General features: G+C 43.3%; 1 protein-coding gene across 2 annotated transcripts in view; it reads left to right on the top strand.

The window, feature by feature from the left end:
• Positions 1-17,141, top strand: part of LOC147106391 (host cell factor 1-like) — a 91,452-nt gene that overhangs the window by 37,197 nt on the left and 37,114 nt on the right. For both annotated transcript variants that reach the window (XM_086009453.1, XM_086009452.1), the window contains exons 10-14: positions 597-821; positions 1,869-1,973; positions 5,382-5,601; positions 12,297-12,433; positions 16,168-16,318. In XM_086009453.1, coding sequence (XP_085865579.1) covers positions 597-821; positions 1,869-1,973; positions 5,382-5,601; positions 12,297-12,433; positions 16,168-16,318 — 838 coding nt within the window. The remainder of the gene's footprint in view (positions 1-596; positions 822-1,868; positions 1,974-5,381; positions 5,602-12,296; positions 12,434-16,167; positions 16,319-17,141) is intronic.

Below are 17,141 nucleotides of genomic sequence, written 5' to 3'. Positions count from 1 at the left end.
CAAAGCGTTTACAGCCAATGAAGTACTTTTGAAGTGTAGTCACTGTCGTAATGCAGCAGCCAATTAGCGCACAGCAAGCTCCCACAAACAGCAACGTGATAATGACCAGATAATTTGCGTCCACCTGAGAGAGCAGACAGGGCCTCGGTTTAACGTCTCATCTGAAAGACGGCACCTCCGACAGTGCAGCACTCCCTCAGTATTGCACTGGAGTGTCGGCCTAGATTTTTGTGCTCCAGTCTCTAGAGTGGGACTCGAACCCACAACCTTCTGACTCGGAGGTGAGAGTGCTACCCACTGAGCCACAGCTGTAATGGAGAGATTATTTCTTGTTACAAGTCCCAAAATGCAGTTTTCCAGATATATTTTTCACTATTGTAGGTCAGACTGTGTGCAGGAATTGTGATTGCTATGAAGTGAAGACAAACCAATGTGAATTTTTCTTTTAATGTGCGTGAGAGAAGCTTGTAGTACTTAACTGTGACGTAGATGTTATTTGTCAATGAATTGTGGTAGATAGATTTGTGAGAAAGCAGAACATAAAAATGTACCTTTATTCTGCAATAGATGTGTGAAAGTGTTTCTATATCGTGCAGGTGAACACGCCGGCCACAACAATGCTGAAGACAGCAGCTGCACAAGTGGCGACGTCGTCTGGCTCGCTTGGTTCTGCTTCATCCCGGCCCATTATAACCGTACATAAATCCGGTGCATTGACTGTGGCTCAACAGGCTCAAGTCGTCACCACTGTCGTGGGTGGTGTCACCAAAACATTCACACTTGTCAAAAGCCCAATTCAAGTTGGCGGTGGAGGCTCCCTGGTAATTAGCACTTCAAAATTATCTTGGCTTGTATATAGGTTAACATTACTTGCATACGGTCTGATGCGTGATCATAAAGTTAATTTAGCAAAACTTGCCTGTCTAGCTTTTTTTGTGTATGTTTGTATGTCGGGCCGGGGGTTTGTACAGGAAACTTTGGTTTATCCGGAGGTTATATGTCCGGAATACTTGATCTAACGGCAAAAATCAGAAGCTGTTTTCTATAAGTTTTTTTAGTTCTCGTTGCTTTTTTTTTTCCCCAGTCAGGCACTGCAAGGTCTGTAGCTATAGCAACAGCTTCAGCTAGAGACACTTGCAGCTGCAGCCGACTGTTTTGAAGCTGTTGCTAAGCAACAGGGTTTGTTGATTCACACGGAGCTTTTCAGTTCCGTATGTTTCAACATTAACGCTGGTATGTCCGGCACTTTTGATGGTACGGCACCAGCTCGGTCCCGTCAGTGCCGGATATCAGAAAGTTTCCTGTAGAAGGAACGTAGGAGCATAGGAACAGGAGGAGGCCATTCAGCTCCTCGAGCCTGTTCCGCCATTCAATGTGATCATGGCTGATCTGCGACCTCACTCCATATACCCGCCTTTGGCCCATATCTCTTAATACCTTTGGTAAAGAAAAATCAATCTCAGATTTAAAATTAACAATTGATCTAGCATCAATTGCCCTGTGCTCCCACAAATATTGTGTATGTGTACCTTTAAGCACAACTTTTAAGAAAATGTTCTTAGCACAGTCCTAGATTCTTTTAGCGTGAATATGTACGTTTAGGGCCTCCTCGGCCCTGCCGTCTCAAGTTGCTTTCCTAAACCCATCAGCCTCGCCACTGTCCTCAACATTTATTTTTCAACCATGTTGTTGGTCACCTCTCCTAACTCTTGCCGCATGGCTTGTTGTCCATTCCTTTAATCCTTTATTTTTTAAATCTCCCTCTGTAAAGCACCATGGGACATTTTCTGCCTTGAAGACTTTATATAAGTGCTAGTTGCTATTGTTGTTGACTTTGTGTGTTCAATTGAAATTTGTTTTGTTTTTAGATCTCCAATCTGGGGAAAATTATGACTCTTGTTCAGACAGCTCCTGTACAAAGTGGTGCTATCACTGGCCAGGCCACTGCTGGCTCTTTAGCACAGTTCATTCAGGTATGTAATGTTACATTTTCACAAATCATAGCCTAGAAATGACTGTGGCTGATGTTATTCGCTGATTAATGTCTCCGTTATAGTAGCGGACGGAAGAATGTCATGACTGTGCTAAGTTATCCCCCTAGTACCGCCAACAGTAATTTCCAGGCTCATGTGCTTTTATATTTATAGAACATTTATGGATCCATACCTATGTATTATTAAAAATGTTGCATTGGGTGCGCACTTCCTGTCTACAAACCTTACTTTCTGTTGTCCGTTTTTGGCCACACTTTTTGTGTCGGCATGTACCATTGTAAATTAGCCGGTCAACATTTCCCATTTAATTTTGCGATATCAACCATCACAATATCGTTGCAGGCCATGGCCACTATGTGGCTCTGGAGCGAGTTTCTGAAGTCTTCCCAGACCCATCACCAGCTTCTATTTAAAAGCAGCATCATTAGCAATTTTTACTTTTCATAGATAAGCACTATTTTAGTAGTTTACTGTTCCGCTTTGCCTTTTTTATTTTACTATTCCTCACTGCTACTTCTTGCTGCCGTGTTTCAGGTGACATAGTTTGTGCCACAGACTTTTCTGTGGCTGTTGTCAGTGCCCCACCATATTTTAGCAAATGGTCGGCCTTGGCATGTTGCAACAGATTATGCCAGTTCTCTCTCCCTTTATCCCCATAAGATTAAGCACTGTATGATAGCAGAGTGCTTCGGCAAGCATTTGAGGACTAAACAGCAAAACTTGCACTGCATGAATAGTCAAATCCAAATGTTGTTCAAGGCCAGCATTCTAACTTGTGACTGGGACACTTTAAAACTTGACTTCACACCACACTGGAGTTGTATGTACAGCACTGGGTGTGTACCCCGCATGTGGGAGACCAGCTAGTGTGGAGGGTCTTGCGCTACCTTCTGTCAGCGTGCTTGACAGCTAGGTGAAGAACTGACTCTCGAGTTACACAAATTGAGTTTGTATCGATGTGTTGTTGGGGCACTTTATAAACTTACTTTTAAATAATTGAAGAGTTTGGACAGAGCTAGCACTTCGGTTGATGCTCTCCCAACATTAAAAATTAACCAACTTGGGAGCGAAGCATTGCTTGCATTTGTGTGCGGACCTCCTTTATTGCTGGGCAGGGTACTACGTGCAGTGAGGTTCAATGGCAGTGCAACTCGTATCTGTTGGTTCAATGGCAGTGCAACTCGTATCTGTTGGTTCAATGGCAGTGCAACTCGTATCTGTTGGCTGTGCATTTCATGCTGTAGCACCAGTCTCTCAATGGCATCCTTCGAATACAGGAAAACAAGTTTCAGAACATAGAACCGTTTTTAGTGGCGTTACTAACAAAAACTGATATTTGTATTTTTAAGTTAAAAAGAATTATATAAAGTAGTACCATAATTGTCAAATGGAACTTGTGTTTACATGTGATTATGGAAGTATCAAATTTAGAGAATATTTAAACAACTGTGACGATTATAGTCACGTTTATGCAGTTTTATCTTCAGTCTGAAATGTAAATAGTTTGTTTTAAACTCGTTTTCTTTTGCTATTTTTATATTTAGTGTTTTAATCTCTTTCATACACTTTAATGAAAGAAATAAAAACCAACTTGATGTCTGTTTAATAGTTTATATGTAATTGTTTTGTTGAGCCATGGGATTTGGGTGTCCAGGTACTTAAAGCTGGTACATAAAGTAATCAAAATGGCTAAGGACGGTTGTAATACAAAGGCAAGGAAGTGATGCTTCAGTTGTACAGAGCCTTGGTGAGACCCCATCTGGAGTAGTGCATTCCGTTCTGGACACTTCACCTCGGGAAGGATATACAGGAAACTTTGTGCTATCCGGAGGTTGAATGTCTGGCAGCTTCGATCTAACAGCAGAAATCAGCAGCTGTTTTGGTTAGGTTTTTTTTCTTCTAGCATTCTTTTCACAGGCAGGCTCTAGAAAGCGTCTTTGTAGCTTAGCAACAGTTTCAGAGACGCTTCCAAGCTACTGGGCCGAGTGTTTACAAGCTGTTGCTGAGCAACAGTGTTTGTGGTCAGATAGGGCAGGCTCTGGAAGGTGTCTCTGTATCTTAGCAACAGCTTCAGAGACGCTTCCAAGCCACGGGCCGAGTGTTGATAAGCTGTTGCTAAGCAATAGTCTTTGTTGTCAGATACGGAGATGAAAAGCTCCTATCTGATAACATTGACGCTGGTCTATCCGGAAGTTTTGAGGCAACGGCAGCAGCTCGGTCCCGTGGGTGCCGGATAGCACAAAGTTTCCTGTACTGTATTGGCCTTGTAGGAGGGTACAGCGCAGGGTTACCAGAATGATACCGGGACTTAAAGGGTTAAATTATGAGGACAGGTTGCATAAACCTGGGTTGTATTCCCTTTAGTTTACAAGGTTGAGGGGTGATCTGATTGAGGTGCTTAAAAGGATAAAAGAATTCGATAGAGTAGATGCAGAGAAACTACAATAGTGTTTTAGCACTTCGACATTTTCCAACACACATAGCTCTGTAGCAGTTGAGGTTAATTCCCGAGTCGTCTTTTTAAAGCATTTTGCTGAGGCTCACATCACTTAACTGGTGATCATTTTAAAAATAGGACCAATGTCAATAGGTGGTTATTCTGCCCCTCATAAGAATAAATAATTGATTTTTTTTTTTTAAATCCATAAATGTACAGCCAGGGAATAGAATGCAAACTTTTATGTAAAGGACATGGAAAAAACTTGTTTCAAACATTGCATAGAACCAGAATAGAATGAATACAGCAAGAACAAATTGAGATCAGTGTTCCCTGTAATTTTTTTTATTCGTGCTCGGTCCCTTTAACTGGCTGCACGGCCCGTTCAAATTTTCGCGCATGCGCAGTTATTTCCATTGAAAAGCCAGCGAGCGGCCTGCACGGGACCTCCAGACCGCTGCACGGCCGCGCAGCTTAGCGGGCACGTTGATTGGGATGCAAGGAAAATATGTGCAGAGAGATTTGGTTACATGCAGGCTCAGTGGTAGGATCGTTATGATATTTCACATTACATTGGCTTGCTCCTGTGACTGCTGCTCTGTCCTGTTGCCTGCCTACCTACAATGTGTGTGTGCTCAATAGACACACACTAAAATATTACATGTTTCAATATCACAGCATAGGCACAAATTGATTCTGAAAAATCGCAGCTGGTCATCCCTGCTGTTCTAAACTAGTTTGAGTTTTTTTAGTTTTTATTGCAGGAGCTGTGCTGTTTTTTGCAGGAGCCATATTATGAATTAGATGATGTATTTTCTTAAATATACATATCGAAGTGTTAGAAAATAATGAAATAATTGTTTCTGGTATGTGTCTTCCGCAGCTTTTATATTTTATTTTACTGTTTCCCTTTTGTCAAATATTCTGATTTGTTTTTAACAAATCTGAAGGCAAAGGGTCCCTTTCCTCCAGGAACTATAGTGAGACTTGTAACGGCGGCGGATGGTAAGCCAGCAACAATAATCACAACCTCGCAAGCTGGTGGAATAGCTACGAAGCAAACGATCCTGGGTCTTGGCAGTGTCTCGCCGACCGGCAGCAAACCTGGAACAACCACCATCATAAAAACCATCCCTGTTTCAGCACTGATGGCTCAGCCCAATGTTACAGGTACAGAAGGTCACCTACTCCTTGGAAAATAAGTGTCTAAATGGGGTAGAGGAACAGAGGGCTCTGGGGATACGTGATATACAAATCACTAAAAGTGATTAATAAGGCCATGACAAAAGCAAACAAAGCACTGGGGTTCATTTTTAGAGGGATAGAATTGAAAAAGCAGAGAAGTTATGTTTAGATTGTATAGAACCTTGGTTAGACCCCTATTGTGAACAGTTTTGGTCTCCATATTATAAAAAGGACATAGAGGCACTGGAGAAGGTACAAAATGGTTTACTAGAATGATGCCAGAACTGAGAGGTTATACCTATCAGGAAAAATTGAACAGGCTGGGGCCTTTTTCTCTAGAAAAGAGAAGCCTGAGGGGTGACCTGATAGAGGTCTTTAAGGTTTTAAAGGATTTGATAGGGTAAACGTAGAGAATATGTTTCCACTTGTGGGCGAGACCAGAACTAGGGTACAAAAGGTAAATCATGCTTGACTAATCTACTGGAATTTTTTGAGGATGTAACTGGTAAAATAGATAAGGGAGAACCAGTGGATGTGGTGTATTTGGACTTTCAGAAGGCTTTCGATAAGGTCCCGCATAAGAGATTAGCATGCAAAATTAAGGCACATGGGATTGGGGGCAAGGTATTGACTTGGATAGAGAACTGGTCGGCGGACAGAAAGCAAAGCGTTGGAATAAACGGGTCGTTTTCCGAGTGGCAGGCAGTGACTAGTGGGGTACCGCAAGGATCGGTCCCAGGACCCCAGCTGTTCACAATATATATTAATGATCTGGACGAGGGAATTGGATGTAATATCTCCAAATTTGCAGACGACACAAAGCTGGGTGGGAGGGTAAGCTGTGAGGAGGATGCCATGAAACTCCAGTACGATTTGGACAGGTTGGGTGATTGGGCAGAAACATGGCAAATGCACTATAATGTGGATAAATGTGAGGTTATCCACTTTGGTGGCAAAAACAGGAAGGCAGATTATTATTTGAATGGCAATAGATTGGGAGAAGGGGAAGGGCAAAGAAACCTGGGTGTTCTTGTGCACCAGTCGCTGAAGGTAAGCATGCAGGTGCAGCAGGCGGTTAAGAAGGCAAATGGTATGTTGGTCTTCGTAGCAAGAGGGTTCGAGTACAGGAACAAGGATGTCTTGCTACAGTTGTACAGGGCCTTGGTGAGACCACACCTTGAGTATTGTGTGCAGTTTTGGTCACCTTACCTGAGGAAGGACGTTCTTGCCATGGAGGGAGTGCAGCGAAGATTCACCAGGCTGATACCTGGGATGGCAGGAATGACGTATGAGGAGAGATTGTGTCAATTGGGCTTATACTCACTGGAGTTTAGAAGATTGAGAGGGGATCTCATCGAAACCTATAAAATTCTGTCAGGTCTGGACAGACTAGATGCAGAAAGGATGTTTCTGATGGCCAGGGAGTCCAGAACCAGGGGTCATAGTTTAAGGATAAGTGGTAAGCCATTTAGGACTGAAATGAGGAGGAATTTCTTCACCCAGAGAGTGGTGAACCTGTGGAATTCTCTGCCACAGAGGGCGGTGGAGGCCAGTTCATTAAATATATTCAAGAAAGAGTTGGATATATTTCTTAAGGCTAAAGGGATCAAGGGATATGGGGAGAAGGCAGGGACAGGGTACTAAATTTGGATGATCAGCCATGATCTCATTGAATGGCGGAGCAGGCTTGAAGGGCCGAATGGCCTACTCCTGCTCCTATCTTCTATGTTTCTATCAATATAAGGTAGTCACTGATAAATCCAATAATGAATTCAGGAGAAGCTTCTTTACCCAGAGAGTGGTGCGAATGTGGAACTCACTCCCACAGGGAGTGGTTGAGGCGAATAGCAGAGATGCATTTAAGGGGAAGCTGGATAAACTCATGAGGGAGAAAGGAATAGGAGGATATGTGGATAGGGTGAGATGAAGAAAGGTGGGAGGAGGCTCGTGTGGAGCACAAACACCGGCACGGACCAGTTGGGCCAAATGGCCCGTTTCTGTGCTGTCAATACATTGTAATACTTTGTAACAGGATGAAATTAAAACAGTTTTCTGGGTTTCCAGCTTAAATTTCATGAATATTTGTGTGTATGAAAAGCGGACGCATATTCACTTCTGATTTGATCTCTGTTCAGCTGGGATTGTTTTTTGTTTAAATTAATTTTTTTTTTAAAAACCTGCTACTTACATTAGTTCTTTGGATATATAAACTGTCCAATTATTTGTGATTCTTGTGCTTGTTGTCTTCTGTAAGATTGCATATTGAAACAAAGTGAAGACACAGTCAGTGTAAAGTAGATGGGGCGGGGTGGGGGAGTTGAAAATTATTTTTCACTTATCAGAAGTATTAACTGGAGTTAATTGTAAGGATCCCACTGAGCAAGTATTTTGGTATATGTTTAATACTATAAGCATTCTACACCCGACTGGAAACCGAGCCTGTCAATCAGGCTGACTTCCGGGCAGGGAACCTGTCAATTACATAAGATGCCCTCTCCCCACTCCCAGCGCATCGGTAAGTAAAAAATCCCTCCATAAAGTACAAAAGCCAGGAAGTTGTGATGTGCAGTAACACCCACATCCCCTGAATGAATTAATAAAAAAAGTTATGCTAAACCCATATAAAAGACTAGTTCAGCCCCAGCTGGAGTATTGTGTCCAATTCTGGGCACCGCACTTTAGGAGGGATGTGAAGACTTTGGAGAGGGTACAGAAGAGATTTACTAGAATGGTTCCAGGGATGAGGGATAACAGTTACATGGTTAGACTGGAGAAACTGGGGTGGTTCTCCTTGGAGCAGAGAAGGCAAAGAGGAGATAGAGGTGTTTAAAATCATGAGTTTAGAAAGAGTAAATAAAGGGAAACTATTTCCAATTGATGAAAGGTCAGTAACCAGAGATAATGGGCTGGATTTTCATTCAGAAGTCGGGAAGGAGGTGGGACTACAACTTTCGGGGTTGTAGTCCCGCCTCCATCGAGTTCTAGCCAATCCATGCGATTTTCACTTGATTAACCTTGTTGAGCCCACCCAACGGGCTCAGCAGGCCAATTAAGGGCCACCCGGCAACAGGTGACGTCACAGACTGAAATTTCATCTGTCAAGACGTCTTGACAGATGAAATATCAGTGTTTCACAGCTGTTTGAAGCTGTCAAACACTGACAGTCTTACTTCTAACCTGAGTCCTTCTACGCAGACTCAGTTAGAAATCTCGCCGGCACTGAAAGCTGCAGGCTGTCACTTTTGACAGCTCACGGCCATTCTGCTTTCTGTGCCGGCTGAATGATGGACTTCCGAAACCTAGAGGAAGGAAGGCTGTAAAGGTAAGTACAGGTAATTTAAACTTCTTTACACACTTTAGACACACCAAACACTTACCTTTGCACTCATGCACCCATCACTCACCTGAACACCGACATCTTGACCCCTCCAAGTCCTTCAACCCGACGGCCCGACGACTCTAACTTGGCGTGGTTTGGAGCCGTCGGGAATCCCGCACGACAACCTTCAAAATAGGGATTAGGCTAAGGCAGTTAATTGGCACTAATCCCTTCCCGCCTCGGGTCGGCGGGTCCCAGTGCGGGGCGGGTACCCGCCTCCTTTGAAACTTAGATGGAGGTGGGTTTTGGGCGGGATGGTGTCGGGACCCCCAAATTTGGGATTTTAGCCCCCCGCACGCCTAAAAGCCCGCCTCACGGCACACTGAAAATCGACCCCAATGTGATTGGCAAAAGAGCCAGAGATGACATGAGGAAAAACTTTTTGACGCATCGAATAGTTAGGATTTGGAATGCCTTGCCTGATAGGGTGGTGGATACTGCTTCAATAATAGCCTTCAAAAGGGAATCGGATAAATACTTGAAGGAGGAAAAATTGCAGGGATATGGGGGAAAGAGCGGGGGAGTGGGACTAACTGGATTGCTCTTCGAAAGAGCCGGCGCAGACTCGATGGGCCGAATGGCCTCCTTCTGTGCTGTACTATTCTATGATTTACATGGCTTCCACATGGAAACCCTTTAAAAATGAGTACGACACAGGGAAAGCTGCATATCATCAAGCTTAGGGTGTGGCAAGAGGAATCCCGAGTAATGCAGTCATTCAACAGAATCTTATTGGTGGTTCTTGTTTTATTGGTTGTCTCCAAATAGCCCTTTTCCAGGGTATTTCCCACTGCATCTTTGTTAGTTCATAAAGAAAGAGGAACTGGCATTTAAGTGGACTGGCAACGATATACAAGTCTAATTTTGATACTGTAAAGCAAATATGCTACAAGGGAATCCCCATTCTACCATGATCCTAGGACGACATCGCCATTGAAATGGCTACTCTCTTAACATTCCATGAGAAGCCTTGTAAATGGAGTTGTGTTAAAAGTGAATGAAGCATAGGGTTGATGTAGGGATAAGTATACATCAAATACCATGATTATCTCTCTGCTAAAGTTAGCTTTTCAGACCAGGTAAAAGCTCTTGTGACTAGATATGTGAAAATGAATATCAGACTGTTGTAGCATTCTCTGGGACTGATGACGGGCGCATTAAAAGTACTATCATCTGTTGTGAAGTATGATGGTGAATTTTCAGTGACACTGCTCCCAACAAGGAGTCTCACTGGGGGTAATTTTGACTTTGTGCAATAGTGTAAAACAACGTACAGGTATCTAGGTTTTTTTAAACTGGTATGCCAGCTTTTCACTGTTGAAAGTGTCGTTTTTACCAGTGCGATACAGCAATAGGCGAACAGGCTGAACCACCATCCATGAGAAGTTTTGTGGTTGATGGCAGCTGTGTTTTCTAAAAGTCTACAGACACTTCAAGCCATTGATTCAAAAATGGTAAATTCATTTGATGTATTACGTCTTGTCAAGTGGTTTATTTCCACAATCCAGTTGGAATATTTAAAGTGCAGAAGGCCAAAAGAAACTGCAAATCAGTTGCAGAACCAGCAGTTTTTTTTTTTCTGAACTGTTCCCTTATTGGATTCTTGTTATGAAGTGAAGGCCTGGAAATTCCTGTCTTGTACTTAAGCAGAGATTACACGAAATTTACACCAGCTTCTGCACCGATCTTGCTGACGGGACCTTAATGCCGAATTTCCCTGTGAATCTTATTTGCCTCCGCCAGAACATAGATATTGGCGTAAAACAAGCACCGCCAGTAGGGGTAATAGAGAGAAACTTTTTTCCGCTGGTGGGAGAGTCTAGGACAAGGGGACATAACCTTAAAATCAGAGCCAGGCCATTCAGGAGAAAAGTTAGGAAACACTACTTCACGCAAAGGATGGTAGAAGTTCTCCCTCAAAAAGCAGTGGATGCTAAATCTGAGACCGCTAGATTTTTGCTGGTCAAGGACGTTAAGGGATATGGAGCCAAGGCGGGTGGATGGAGTTAGGGTACAGACCAGCCATGATCTTACTGAATGGCGCAACAGGCGCGAGTGGCTGAACGGTCTCCTGCTGTTCCGAACAGCGAGTGAGCTGCTGTCACCTGCCATGGTGCCTCACTCTCAGAGCCTCTTGCCTCTGCTGCTCCTCTTCCTCCACCATTATTATGCAGAACAGGGGTATTCCCATTGGGAAGGCCATTCCAGCTGCTGGAGGGGTCGGGTGACGGAGGCCCAACATTTTCCGGGTGCACTGAGAAGACAGCACTTTGGTTAAGAATAGTGCAGAGCTCGGTAAGAAAAAGTCAGCAAAGAAAATCACTATCAAACTCCAGAGATCTCACCTACGCTGTGACCAATGTTCCCTTTAAGCTGCACAGCCACGCAGCGCTCTGCAGCTTCTGTGCAGCTGGCTTACTGGCTTTTAAATCGGAAAAACCGCGCATGTGGTATTTTGAATGGGCTGTTCAGCCCCTTAAAGGGGCCACTCACCCAAAAAAAAATTAAAGGGAACATTGGCCACGACGCGACTAAATATTTGACCGTAGATCTATTCCAGTTCATTATTCGCGTAAATCCAGGATACTCGCATGAGCTGGTCTTTCACCCGAGATGGAGCTACGTAAATGAACAGCAGACAGTTTCAGCAGATGTTTATGAATTGCCGTAAACAATCGAGGAAATTCTCATGTAGCAATGTTTCCGTGTAAAACCGGCATAAATCATTTATGTGCAAATTTCCGCAGAAAAAAACTGGCGCAACGCCGCTCTGACACCGTAGTTATACCGAAACGTTTCAGGAAATTCCAGGCCAAGATTTGCCAATAGTAAATCTGCACCTGAAAGCTCAGGAACTAATTCATATTAATCAATTGTTGGTTACGTTATTTTTTAGCTGCACCTTAAATCATCCATTCTTGAAATATGAAAACTTATTTACTGCGTGACCTAGTGGTGAGCTGGTGGTGGAGTTGAGGTCGAAGTGTTGCCCTCACCATACTTCCTTCACTGTTTTTGTGTCATGACCTATTAGGGATGTGCCTTTCTGATAATCTCTTGGGTATGTGACTCTATTAACTCTCGGGTTAGTGTTAGAGCTACAAGAGTAAGAATTTATTTGTGCTCAAGTAGTTTTTCTGGATAAACATTCACACTAGTAGAAGAAAAAGGCTAGCGAAAGGCAGCCAATGATCCAAAGAAAGGAATTATGTAAATATAAACATTAAATACTGCATATAAAAATGAATGTCTTATGTCATTTACAACTGCTAAACAAAGTGATGTATACATTTTATTCTAGGTGTGTCTGCATCCCCTGGTATGAAATCTCCAATAACAATCATTACAACAAAAGTAGTCACATCAGGAACTGGAACTCCAGCAAAGATCATTACAGCTGTGCCAAAATTTACCACAGGACAGCCCGGGGTGACGCAGGTAGTGCCTGTTTGATTCAATCCTGAAGCAATTTTAATGTACTTTTAACAATGATAATGGAGAATATCTGTCCCCTTCTTCGCCTGCCCCCACTATGACCATTTCGGGCCCCTATTTCTTCAAGATGCCTCCATCTGAAAGCATATTAGGGATAATGCCACATTCCGTGCTCCCAGCAGGGCACCACACTCGCAGGGAGTGAGAGTCTTTGAATCGAGCTACGGTGTTGTAGTTCTGACCCATGCTTTCAGTGACCGTGGTTCCCCACTTGGAACACGGGATCATGGAATTACTCCACCTTTTCCAAAAAATATTTTGAAGGTTTTTTTATTGTTACAGTAGAACGGTCTCATTAATTCTACCGTAACTCTTTTTTTTGTCATCTTCAATTTGACTTTTGAATTAGAAAATATTTTATTATATTCCATCACTTGGAAACCAAAATCTCTGCTATCTCTTTAAATTGCAAGCCATTTCATTAGAACGCTTGGCCAAAAGGGACAAATGGGAGTGGGATAGTTCCTTAAAGCATGCCAGAAAAAAAGAGATTTGTAGTGGGACATGGAAGACATGAGAAAGAGGAGGTGGACCCAGAACAGATTGGCATGTGGGTAAAGACAAACATCTTTGTCCTTCGGCGGTCCCGAACCGCATTGTGTATTTGGTCAAGCAACAATTTGACCAATGTCATTTCAGATGTCTGCTTTTCATTAGTAAATTTCCAAAATGAAATGTAGTTAATTGTAATCGAGGAACTCTGCATGGCACGTCATCCTTGCTTCTTAATAATGTACATTTAAAAAAATATTTCTTCTCTGGATGTCGGCAGCACAAACAAAGCTGCGTTTGTTGCCTATCCCGGAGAAGTTGGTGGCCATCCTTTCCCTTGAACAGCTGCAGTGCTTGTGCTCATTTTGATCCCACCCCAGTGTTAGGTCGGGCATTCCAGGGTTTTGACCCAAAGGCAATGAAGCCACGTGATATACGTCCGTGTCAGGATGGTATACGATTGGAGGTGATGGTGTTCCCAAGATCTTGCTGCTCTTGTCCTTGATATTGGCGGCCATCTGTGTGCCCTGTAATTTTTTTGGGCCCTGCGCGGCCCCTTCAAAATACCATGCACGTGCAGTTTTTACATTGAAAAGCCGGCTGCGTGGGTTGCCTGGAGCAATGTGCGGCCACGCACCTTACAGGGAACATTAGGGGCCATGCCTCCAGCTGTCTAGGCCCATAGCTATGGGATTCCCTCCTTAAACTTTTCCCCCTCTCTCTCCTCCTTTAAGACGATCCTTAAAACCTAACTTTGTCCAAGCTTTTGGTCACCTGTCCTATTATCTCCTTGTGTGGCTCGGTGTCAGTTTGTCTGATAACACTCCTGTGAAGCGCCTTGGGATGTTTTACTATGTTCAAGGCACTATATAAATGCAAGTTGTTGTTGTAGACGGGAAATACTGTCCAAATACGCTTGGTGAGTTGCTGCAGTGGGCCCCACAGATAATGTATACTGTAGCCACAGTGCACTGGTGATGGCGAGGGTGGATATTGAGTCCCAGTGGCAAGTGTAACGATTAAACACACTGCCCTGCCCTGGTTGTTGTTGAGCTTCTTGAATGTTGTTGCCATCCAGACTAGTGGTAATTATTTTTTCACACTCCTGATTTGAGCTTTGTAGGTTGTGAAGAGGTTTTGAGGGGTCAGGAAGTGAGCCACTCATGAGAGAGTACCCAGCCTCTGTCCTGCAGTTAGTGTCGTTGTTGATATGGGTGGTCTAGTTGAGCTTCTGGTCAGTGGCGACCCCAGGAGGCTGATGGTGGAAGACGTGGCGGCGGCATTGAAGGTCAGGAGGCAATGGTTGAGTCGTCTTGTTGGAGATGGTCATTGTCTGGCACTAATGTGGCACGTTTGCTACCTATCACTTGTCTGAGAGAGCCTGGATATTGTCCAGGTCCTGCTGTAGCCTGGCATGGGCTTCTTCATTATTGGAGGAGTTGTGACTGCAGCTAAACACTGTAGAATCATCATGTAATTATAGACATAAATACTACAGATACAAGGCAATAGTAAACTATTGCTTTTCTTGTTCATTATTTTATAGGCTTTCCCCCATTCTAGTCCATTATTTTATAGGCTTTCCCCCATTCTAGTCCATTATTTTATAGGCTTTCCCCCATTCTAGTCCATTATTTTATAGGCTTTCCCCCATTCTAGTCCATTATTTTATAGGCTTTCCCCCATTCTAGTCCATTATTTTATAGGCTTTCCCCCATTCTAGTCCATTATTTTATAGGCTTTCCCCCATTCTAGTCCATTATTTTATAGGCTTTGCCCCATTCTAGTCTAGTCTTTTGTTCCTTTAGTGTAGTCCTCCCTCTCATCATCTAGTTCTCCCTCCTACAAATAAGCATCATTCCCTATTTGAGAGATTTGGCAAAAAAAACCTGTTCTAGGCCTGTATAATATTGCTTTATAACTGACTGAAAAAAGGTATGCCGTTGTAGCCAGGGCAACGTGGATGTATGTTTTTTGTTTAATACTTTTTATATAAATTTTCTCATTCCCTCTTTGCAAAGAAGTTCCTGACTTCAATCTGGGAGCTAGGTATGTGACGCAGATGCAAGCCAAGCCATCATTGCATTGGACCATTCTTCATTTTCTTTGCAATTGAAATTTGTTCTAACCAAAGAAAAATACAATGGCCCAGAAATTAGGATCGGGGGCTTGCCGCGCGTGCAAGCCCCCGATGTGCACTTACCCGGCGCGCCGACAGCTGAAGCCTGGGACTGCTTGGCATTCCTGTCACTGGCCCGGTTCAGCTGTCGGCGCGCTGTGCTTGCCTGATCCAGCGGCGTAGTTAGTGCGATGTGCCGGCTGGGATCAGGTGAGCACTGGGCAGCCAATCAGGGGAGGGGAAACTTCATTCATGAGTTTGATAGTAAGAACTGTCAAACTCATGAAAACTACGGGCGCCCAAAACACTACTTAAACTTTAAATAAAATTTTTAAAGACATCCCACTAATTAAATGAACTATAAATAACTTTAAAAAAGTATTTTAAACAATTATTAATCAAATTTTTGAAAAAAATAATTTTTTAAGAAATTGGGTCTAAAAATAAACTTACCTTACTGTGAAGTCCTTAAAAACAATAAAGCTGTGGAAAAAATGTTATAATTTTAAATAATAGACCACTTACCTTAAAGAAGCAAGTCCTTACGTCTCCTTTTTTCATTTCTAAAAAGTTCAGGCCCTTACACACGGGCAAACCTGTCAAAAAGAAGGCAGTTCAACGCGTGCGCGCAGAGTCCTGCGCGCACGCGTTGGACCTCTGAACCCCTTGGAGGAAATGCCGGTTTCCCGCGCATGCACTGTGCATGCTGAAATCCGGCACTTCCAACGGGCCCACGCGTGAGTACCCCGTCCGTACTCACGCGTTGGGACCGGAATTACTGGCCCATTAAATGATTGTATGGATGGGCAGTGGCTAGATTCACCATGTGGAGTGATACTGAATCAGACAGACTAGCAAGGTCCACATTCCTTGTCTGGGCTTGGCTTGTTCTGTCATGGTGGCATCGAGGGTTGCTTTAATTGCCTTCTAAGGCTAGGGAGAGAATAATTTGGCCACGGTTCTGGCTCCTAATTGCTGTCCAGTCATCCCGCTTGATCAGTTAATCAGATTTCCCTGATCAATAAAATAAGCGTTATTCTTTCATTTTTAATTGTCAAATTTCTAGGTTGTTCTGAAGACACCGGGAACACCTGGTACCATCCTGCGAACAGTTGGAGGGACTCCTGTAACAGTTAGTGGAGTCAGACTAGTTACACCTGTCACTGTGTCTTCAAGCAAACCTACTGTCACAACTTTGCTAGTGAAAGGAACCACAGGTACTTTTAAAAATATAATTTGTGCTTATTCTTTTACAGTTAAGAAAGGTTACGCAGGTAGTTTTATAGTCAGCTATGTATCCCCATACTTATAAAGTGTGTAGGAATATGTTTTCTTTTTAAAATCTGCCATAGCCTCCTAAATTAATTGGTATAAGATGATTGCAGTTAAATCTAACAGGAACTGATCTGGGTCTCGAGTTAGACTGATGGGAATCGGTCTAAAGATAAATAAAAACATATTTGTGTATCTTGTTGGATCATTGTCCTGAATCTGGTTATAAGCCACATGTTACCAATTTGTTTGGGACTGTTGGGTTCCATGGATGGGTGCAGGCTGGGATGTAGTGCAGTAGATGAGCATGCCCTTTCCAAAGCTGGCTGGCAGTCATACACGACAAGCATGCCTCTCCAAATTTTCATAATCAGATTCTTATCCCAGACAGTTGTTATCATTTAAATTACGAATTCTGTATGTTTTCTCTCTGGTCACCCAGGTCTCAAAAGGCATGATGGTTGAGAGGGCAGGCAACCTCAGCCCAGGCTTCAACCAATGCTACTGAGCTAGCTAATTGGCAAAGCTATGCCTGCGATGTGACAGTGGTGCCTGGCCTTTGCCACTTTCTGAGGTGCGGATGAGAGCAGGAACTCAGTGGAATAGGGAGATTGTGGTGAGACAGGGTTTTACAATAGTGTTGCATATTGGTCTTTCAACTTTTTGTGTTGGCTCTTCCAAGCTTTTTCAATATAGTAGTAGTAGTTTCTTTTTGCATGGCTGGAAAATGGCTCAAAAATGAAATCAGTTTAACAGCCGACCCGCCCA

The sequence above is a fragment of the Somniosus microcephalus genome, chromosome 16 (assembly GCF_052327205.1).
Source record: "Somniosus microcephalus isolate GS21.2 chromosome 16, FLI_Smic_1.0, whole genome shotgun sequence".
NCBI classification, from domain to species: domain Eukaryota; kingdom Metazoa; phylum Chordata; class Chondrichthyes; order Squaliformes; family Somniosidae; genus Somniosus; species Somniosus microcephalus.
Note: the sequence above shows the minus strand (reverse complement) of the source record. Positions and strands in the feature narration are given on the sequence as shown.